The 9,993-nt window shown below is 35.1% G+C and overlaps 1 protein-coding gene across 1 annotated transcript; it reads left to right on the plus strand.

Moving 5' to 3' along the window:
- Positions 1-673: 673 nt before the first annotated feature.
- LOC144418800 (gonadotropin-releasing hormone II receptor-like) lies at positions 674-7,388 on the plus strand (the record flags this gene model as incomplete). Its single annotated transcript, XM_078109795.1, has 4 exons — positions 674-780; positions 2,894-3,016; positions 5,994-6,210; positions 7,171-7,388. Coding segments are annotated over 4 exons (665 nt in total), but the record flags the coding sequence as incomplete, so codon positions are not given.
- Between the last annotated feature and the right edge of the window lie 2,605 nt (positions 7,389-9,993).

Genomic DNA, 9,993 nt, shown 5'->3' on the forward strand with positions numbered 1-9,993 from the left:
GCCCTGAAAAAATATATCTCCTCCATAATATTATATTTGGAGAAAACATAAAAAAAATTTAAAATTAATCTAGAAATGGCAACATAGGTATGCGAGGGCTTTCATTCCTAATGACTCCAAATTTCTGTCTAGCCAACAAAGCCTTCTATTTGATAAACTACATTAACGCGTGTTATTTTGTATTCAATTGATCCACAACAGGGCCGTATGTCGTTGAGTGGCATTATCAAAATACATTAAATTTTAATTTGAAGATGACGAAAATGTTTACCACCTTGAAATAGACAGGGGATTTGAAATTAATGTGAAAAATAGCCTTCAGTTATTTGTTTGAACGCTTGGTATTTGCGTTGCTGTCAAAAATTTAAAACTTTTTGTTGAAGAAATATTGGTGTTATTTGATGAAAACGAAACCGAAAACAATTCAGGTCTTAATTTAAATCAATGATATGTTTAGGATTAGCACGTGTACCTATGTTAAAAATTATTCCATTCAAACATTTACAAATATCCAGATTTGCGCGATAAAATGTAATTCTTTAAATTTGCAAAAAAAAAATAGACACGAATTCACAGTTTTCTTTTCTTTTCGAGACGTCTTCCGCTGAAGATTCTATTATTAAATCACAGCCAGGCTTGCCAGAACGCAATCATGTATCGATTTCTTTTTCAGATGCGATATGGAACACTACCATGGAATGGTATGGAGGTGATTTTCTATGTCGGGCTGTCAATGTTCTTCGACAATTTGCAATGTACATTTCATCAGCTATGATAGTGGTAAGTCAGGCAACCACGATTGTAATATGTATTAGCAGTATATATATGCATGCATACCCGTTAAATAATGCGTCCAAGTGTTTATTATTTGTGATTTGAAGGTATAGGTTCCTACGCGCGAGACGAATAATTTTATCTATTGTGACCGAACTTACTTTACTATGCGAAACTTCAAACCTAACTTATGCTACAGTATACAATTCTGATAACTCGAAATATCTAAAGTATGTTTGTTGGTGGGCTAACAATGTAAAACGTACAAAAACGTACGTACAAAGCCACGCCCAACATTGGAACACTTATCTATATCGACTTCATCGGCGTTTCAAGAGACATAATTAATTTAATTACAGTATTGCGCAATAAGTCTCGAAATTCTACAACGTTTATATTACGATATCGTTTGTGTTATACATAGGTTTCGTTTACAATTTTATGTCGCACACGTCCGCTTCCACCAAGTCACGTAGCAGCGACTCGGAGCTCAAATTAATCCGATGCCGTAACCCACATTGATTGATAATGAAAGGGATTGAACCCGAAGTCTGACCGTAAGCTGTATGTTTGAGTGGATCTTTTGTAAAAAGCCCTGCGACTAATGCAAATAAGTGAGATTTGAAAAAACACCACCGCCACGTTTTTGAGTACTGCAAATAGCGCTTCCTGCGTTTAAGTTATTGCTCGATCAGCGCATTTTAGCAGTGGCGAGGGCTTTCTACGAAAGATCTATTTGAGTTTACTGCAGCGAACGTATGTAACTTTGATCTAGAAATCTTTGAAACATAAAAGAAACCACCACCCAAACAATATTACTAATTGGTATCGTAGACAAAGGAAAACAATATTAATGATGAAATGCTTTGATTTACAATTTGCAAGGAAATCTGTTGCCAGCTGCAACGACCAGTTGAAACGGACAGGTCAGCCTTGGCGCCAAATACCAGATATGACCTTTCGGACAATACGTTATCACTATATGCACAAACACGTTAAAATAGATAGCATAAAGTAGTTATTGCAGGCACATAATAAGGAATACCCTTGTTACCAACATTGCTTATAGATAAATCGTGCGTAAATATTCAAAACAAGCTGGACTGATCGGAACCCATTTCATTAATGTTGACATCCCGGTCCGGTTGACGACGAGATAGATCATATTTTATATATTTATATTACAATCTGATATATCTCCAATTACTGTATTGTCCGTTTCCCAAGGGATATTATCGGCTATTAAATAATTTTTGAACAGAAGTCTTTTGAACGCGATATGATATATGTGCCATGGCCTAGCGGTTAAAGTATTAGACTTAACCGCATTTGCATCGCAGGTTACACATATCAGGTTCAAATCCTGCTGCCCACAATCTCATCCAGGATGTAAGAACCAGTTCAATGGCGATATCCACTTGTACACAAGTAACTACCGGTTTTAGAATCCCTCTGGGTGCGGTGTTGGGCATGGGTGGTGATTGCGGGATATTTTATCAACGGCGGCAACATAGCCATAAGTGTTTTTATGTACTTGTATTTGAATTACCATTGGTACATTCGCCAGCAACCATGGTCTCCCCCGCGCTTGGGGTGGCAAACGGTATTTATAGAATAAATGTGAACATGATTTTTACCTGAAAAGTAAATCGAATTGAACATGAAAAAGTATAACACGTCAATATAAAGAAAATGTAAGACTTTTCTAACTGAGCCAGCCGATTAAAGAAATATAAGAAATAAATAGATAATTATTCTGTAAGTGGTACATTGTCTGGCGTATGATACATTTTAAGATAACTAAAAGACGCGTCAACGGCAGACACGGACAATTGACGGAGAAAATAATATGCATAAATAACAAATATAAATTGTTTCGAGGGGCTGGCAAACTCGGCGATGGGTTCTCAGTTCTCACTACACTCTAACGCTCACACTGTAATCACCTCGTCCACGGTTGCTTGCATGAGTTTGTATTTAATCTAGTTAAGTATTTAGAAATCAATAGCGTGTATCGGTAAATGTTACTGTAATTGGTCCTATTCTACTTCCATTCTGCCCTACCACTGGAAGTTATGTCCCCAGTCCTTGCGTATTTTTCATCTTTTAATATTTCCAGGTGATGGGAATAGACCGAGTAACTTGTTTGAAGTGTCCGAGGGCATTGGCGGGTCAGAGGCAGCGAATTACAAGGATGTTGGCTATTGCTTGGATCTTTAGTTTTCTGAATGCAATTCCAGCGGTGAGATTTTTTGTTTAAATTGAAATTCGAAAAAAAGAATTTTTTTCAAATTGTTCAGATATATCGATAGCGCGGTGAACATAAAACTCTTAGCTTTGCCAGTCAAATAACATAATGATTATAATGACTGCTCAATGAATAGTATATGCCCTGTATTTTTGCATGCATTCTCCATAGTATAATATTGGTAATAGGGTACTCCCGTAGTATGTGAACCAAGATGGCGGACACCGAAACGTAGTATGTGTACCAGGTTAGGGTTAGGCCATAATTTGGGTACGAATACTACGGGAGTCACTCGGCTAGTCCCCTAACTCGTAAAATAAAATACCTCGAACTAAAATAAAGAAAATTGGAATAAAATTAGTCGGCCTAACCCTAACCTGGTACACATACTACGTTCCGGTGTCCGCCATCTTGGTTCGCATACTACAGTACCGTTAATAGGACACGAAATGTACACACTTATTATTATGTTGTTGATCTTGTTAGTCCCTCTTTTCTACCTGTTGGTATGAAAAATCACTTTTCTTTATAATTACTGAACCAATCTGATTTTCAGTGGTTAAAGATTGTTGTTGTCGCCAGAGGCGATTACTTTTATTTATTTTAAAAATTTCTGTGGGTTGTATGAGATTCGTTTTTTGTGTACCATGACGTCATTTAATTAAAAAATGCGTACTTTGTGGCGGTTCCGCGTACTATCTGGTGGTCAGGGGAAGCCGTGCAGACTGCGGTACCGGTAGTCTACTGTGAGTCTGTGACAGATGCATACCCGTTTTACTTCGTTTTAACCTTCGTTTCCATACATTTGAACGTTGCTATCATGTATTTTTATGGGTATATTTATGCACTTGTTGTGCCCAAACGAAACCCAGTATTTTTAGTAAGCACCTCCGACCTTTCTTCTCAAAATATATGGATATAGAATATTGAAACGGTCTTTTCTATGGCTGAACCATTGTTTTATCAAATGTACACGTCCTTATGTGAATCGTTTCCTGTATGTGCATTTTCCCGATAATATTTCATATTGTTGCGAACTAGACTTGCAATTGGCCTTTCAAGTCTCATAAGTCGGATGCGATGATCTATCGATTACCGCATTGGAATTGGCAATGTTGTCATCGTAGATTAAAATTCTTCTGTTGAAACACGAATATTTAATAAGTTGGGGAGGCCATAAACATTCCGGTTCATCCCGCCACCAAATTTATCTAATCGAGTATTCGAAGGATAGGGCCACGATTGAAAAATAATAGTTTCATAAAAGAATCCCAACTAATGCAGACTTTGATTTCGCGACAATGGTTCTACATCTCCGATTTATAGAAAAACTTTTGAGAATCAGTCGAGCTATTAAGTTTTTGGAATTATCTGGAAAAAATGTGAAAATACTTTGAGTTCCTGTTTGAAACAGATACCTTAACTGCTCGATGACCAGTTTTGGCTTCGTGGCTTCCCTTTGCAGTAAAACTGTGTGATTATCTCTTCTTTTCTTTTCGATATTGTATAATGTATATGATTGTTTTTTTACTGGTTGGAAAAATAAACTTGACTTGACTTGTTCTCACAGCTTATTTTTTGGGAAAAACATCTAAAATTACCATATAAATTCGGAGAGTCAGAATTTTTAATCATAAAACTGATGTTCTCTTGTTATTTTCATCTTCACTTTTGATAAAACAGCAGACGAGTTTGGATTAATTTTTTGTAATTTAATAAATATGAATCACCGAATTATTTTTATATTAAAAGCTTCAAACCTCCGTAATCTTAGGGTGACCAAAAGTTGTTTTTGAGTGATCCGCTTTCTCCAGGGATTCCAGTTTTTTTATGTGTTCATTAAGCAAACATTTTTGACTACCAGAAAATCCTATTTCCAACTGTATTATGATTAAACTTGACGCTGTTTTTGAGCTGACTTTTGGTAAATATTATCCTAAAAATAGAAGCTTACGCGCTAAAGGTTGCAGACAACCGTCAAATCTCTATTGATTTTTTGTTATTAAACATGGTCTTCCAAATCCCGACAAGGCTTAATGATCAGGATTTTTTGGCTTTTAAATGACATTTTTCAATATTGAGACAAAGTTTAGAAGATTATATGCAATGTTATGGTAGGATAGTCGTGGTGATTGTGTACTTACATTATTTGCAACCCAGATTTTTATATAACTGGGAAATAAATAGCTGACAATGGTATTTGATAAATCGCGCCTGGAATTTCACTACACTTTTATTTGTAAATAGTATGGATATCGATGTAGTAAATTATGCACTTTCGCAGCAAAATGAAGACATTTTTCAGATTTTTTACATAAAAAAATAGCAAAGGTTTCAAATATTACAAAAAAAAGTAGTTTCCATTACAAATATTTGTCGAATACCAATTTGAACCTTTAAAAAAAAAATCTTTGAACACCCCTATCGATTAGTACATGTGAGCGAACTTTAAGTGAAGACCACTTTTTTTTTTTCAAAAATTTTAATTCGATTACAGGTGCTACATTCGGATTTTTACTGAGCATATATAGCAGTTCTAATATAGCAGATAGCATTACCCTGTATATCGACCAATCCTAGTGAATCGTTGCGCAACTATTTCGACTATCTATTTAAAATGACTTGGTTAGAAATTCTGGCATTATATTTTCACCAAATATATTCTATAACGTTTCGTCTAGCGTAGTGGTTCTCAATCTTTTTGCTTTCGTTGCTTCAAAATGCTGTGGCCCTAAACGTTTTTAATGCAAGGGAAAACTACAAGAGAACAAAAACTTCTTCTCGCAATAATGGACAATGACTTTTTAATAACTCTAGCGATTTTTATTAGGTCTGTGACCCAGGTGAAAATGTTTCTGTGGCCCAAATATGGGCCATGAACACACAAATACAGAAAAAAAATAACAATAATTATATACTCGTTTTTCCAATTAACACAATTAAATGTTTTTGTATTTTTCTTGATATTCAGGGCGCCATATTTTCTGCAGTGGAGCACACACCATATCCTCGCTGTCCCGAGTCAAAAATAACTCAGTGTCTGGATTTGAATGTGTTGGGACGAGCTAATTTAGAAGCATACTACGTTTACACCATGTTCATATCTTTTTTTGGTCCCCTCATCTGCATCCTGATATGTTATATCATAATAGCTTGGGAAATATCAAAAATGGCTCGAATTTCAAAAGGTAGGTGGAACGACTATACATATATACTTGGATAAAAAAAAAAGACATATCAGATTCTCACGTATTGGACACGAAATGGACATACAGATCTTTTTATTATAATGTTGTTGTTGTTGTTTTTAGAGTTCTTGTTCAACAGAATCAATTGCTTTGGAATTTTCAGTGGTTAAAGATTGTATTTACCTTGTATTTCAAAGATTGTATTTCAAAACTTACTTTTGAAACTTCTATTACTTTTATCTATTTTTAAAAATTTCTGTGGGATCTAAGGGTTTCGTTTTCTGTATGCGATGACGTCATCAAAATTAAAAATTGCGCACCTTCGTTTAAGCGATCTGGTGGTCAGGCGGTACCGGTAGTCTACTGTGGCAGATTGCATACCCGTACTACTCCGTTTTGGTCTATGTGTCCACTGTCCATATATTTTGAGCAGTCCTCTCCTGTTTTCTATGTAAATTGTAATAGTAATGGATTCAGTCCTAATTGTACCTGAATTGTTGCCATCAAGAAGCAAATTTGGGTGGTCGATTTAACGCTGCCTACAGCAGTTCGTTTGGATAAATCGGTTTTATTATCGCTTGGAAGCCACCAGCCCAGCGGTTCACGCCCAAGATTCTGTTTCTATTAAGACCTCCCGGGTGTTTATATTAAAAACCTACATGTAGCGCTAACGCGAATTTTACTTCTGGATAAAAATATATAGTCAACGAGAAGTTATTTAGTTCATGTCTGGGATCTCAGCCATTGGGGGTAAATTTAACAAGCATGAAAGTACATGATCAAATGTGGCTGTCGACCACATAGCAAATTGCAACATTGTTCAATTGTAACATCCTTTGTTCCGAGTTCGCGTTCTTGCGATCTGCCGTTCAGTTGAAGTCGTACCGGTACTTACATACTTGTACTACTTCGTTTTGGCTTTCGTGTCTATATATTTAAGCATTGCTTTCTTGTCTACAGAAGCACAGAAAAGGTGTTCAATAAAACGAGGAAGCAATAAAAGCGTAACTAGAAGAGGACTTGATCGAGCTCGCAGAGTATCACAGATAGTTACTGGACTGATAACAGTAACATTTGTTTTGTGTTGGGGTCCTTACTACGTGGTGGGATTTATCAATTGGTTCGATAAGACGAATCACACGGGACCACAACCTCCGGAAAAGAGATTATCTTATTCAGTAAGTGTATTTTCTTTTATATAATAAACATAATGACATTGTACTATTCAATTACAAAATTGAAAAATTGCCAAACGGTGAAGAATGCTTTTTTTTCAAGATAGACAAGGTGGGCCATATAAGAATTTTATGCCTTTCCTAGTCAAGCCTTGTTTGAAACACTCAAGCATGGTGTCAAGTCGAACAGTATGCCTCCAGCTTTTGACTTTAGATGCTAGAGTTGTTTCCAAATTTAGGGGGCAGTAAATATTTTTCTATTAACTAAAAACTATTTGTAACCCATAAAAACGTGTTATGTATTTGACTGATCATCTGCACTGGACACTGGTATACGTCACTTTCTGGATATTCAAATACAATTAAACATAAGTTAGAAGTTAAAGTGTCACACCTCAAAATTAAGGTGTGTTTTGAAATTTTGAGGATGGGGGCTAACCCCCTACAGTGGGGTGTAGGGAAATCACTGAGATCGAGTCAAATTTTACTTGGTTCTCACTCCAATCTAACTCGTTATATTCTTTAATTGTGAGTAGAGTTAAAAATCCTTAATGTAAAAGTGGAACAAAAAGGATTTTAGCAAATTTACGCTACTCACATTCATAATGCAATTAATGATTAGGAACTGGTAAGAGTCGTTGAAAATACCATCCAAACCCAACTAACCCGGGCGCTTAGTTAAGAAATTTACTCTGGTTTTAAGTAAAGCGACTCCGACTTCACCTTTCTCGTTTCCGTGGATTTTTCACTACGAAACCACTGGCGTTTGCAAACCATCTTCGGTATAAATTTCTCATTTTTCAATTCGAATCCAATACTGAAAAACCCATACTCAAGACAAGATTTTATGTCGTCACATTCCATGATCAATAGATATTTCAATAGATCGATTGGAATCAAGTAGAGTCATTGCGGAATTTTCATGTTAGCCTGACTGAGTGTTTTACGCGTTGTACCTTTTGGAGTTGCAGGTCATATTTTATAACCACCGTTTTTACCAGTGTGAATACAATTGTGTACATAATGCCAAACCATAATTTTTCAAGAATGTGGGAACGTTTTACGTATCAATACGATGCTACTGCAGCGTCTTGTTGAAAGATTCATAAACGAGAAAGGAATTTTAGTAGTCCGTAATAAAAATACATTTGGTTAAATGTGGTTTCTTTCAATTTATCATCGGTTCCTCTATTCTATGATATTCACATGAGATTACCGGTTCTATAATGCTTTTTTTTTAACTTTATTGATACGTTATTTTTTTCTGTTTTCGTTTCTATAGTTCGACAAAATTAAATCTATACCTAAACAGTATCGCTTCGTTCTTTTAATTCTCTGTGTGTAGAATGTAGATACATATAAAGGTTAGAATTTCCTCACAGAAACTGGAATCAAGTTTTGGTTTTTGTAGTTTCTACCGGAGCTTTTATTTCGCTTGCCTACTGGCAATAACAATAAATTGCGAGAAGTTGAAGAAACGAAAATATGATAACTATTCTTAGAAAATTTTGATCGCATGAGACAATATATATAAGGAAATTGTATCTAGATTTACACTCTTATAGTTGAGAAAAGACATTTTATTTTAATTATCTCTAGCCAACCCGCGAAGATTGATGCACACATATCCTTGCAGAGTGTCTTTTGTTTTGGTGTTAAATGATTTATCCCAGTGATGTATTATTTTATAGCCGCCCATGGTCGACTTCTTTCTATAATCATGACAAATTAATTCAAATTGAATCCCGTCTGTGGTATAGGAAGTGGAAACGTTGATTCATTTGTATTTATAACCAATCTTACACTTTAAAATAAAAACGAATAATGTGCTGTAAATGTGCAGTCGTTATGATCATAAAAACAGCATAAATGATATATAAATTATTATGTTGGCCTTGCGGTAATGAATTGCTATAGGGCGTCATATCGTAATTATATTACGTATAGTTTTAGGTGGAATATGAAATTCGGAGGAAATCACAATTTGAAAAGGAGAAAAATATTTATCTAAGAAATAATTTATTGGCATTAGTCCCTCTTCCCGTTGAGAAATATTTTTTCATGTCTATATATAGTTCGTATTCGCAAAAAAATATTCGATAATAATAATCAATACGAGTCACTGTATATTAAATAAATTTGTTTAATTAAAGAGCTGGCCTTCAATAAGAAACGTATTTTGATTATATTGGTGAAAATATTTTTTCACATAACAAGTCCCATAATTAAGATAATTAGTGATTCATTTGACTGTGACATACATGATTTGACACGAAATTCTTTCGGCCTCAAGGGGATTGTAATGTGTCGAAATTTTCCCAAACAGCATTGTTTATAGTTTAGGCCGGGATTTTTGGCCTTGTGTGTGTCGGATTCAAGTTTGTGTTCAGATTAAACATTTTAAAAATCGTTTCAATAGAGAGAAAGATTTATTATTTTCTCAACCAAAAAAAAAAAACGGTGCCAAAAAATACAGAATATGTCACAACGTGAGCAGTAATTAAATACGACTCATTGATATATATAACTTCTTCCAGTCCGTAAAAAAAAAAAAGAATTTCACGATTAACTCCTCTTGAAATTTCTATATGAGGTCCAAACGCAAGTG

The sequence above is a fragment of the Styela clava genome, unplaced genomic scaffold, assembly GCF_964204865.1.
Source record: "Styela clava unplaced genomic scaffold, kaStyClav1.hap1.2 HAP1_SCAFFOLD_385, whole genome shotgun sequence".
NCBI lineage: Eukaryota > Metazoa > Chordata > Ascidiacea > Stolidobranchia > Styelidae > Styela > Styela clava.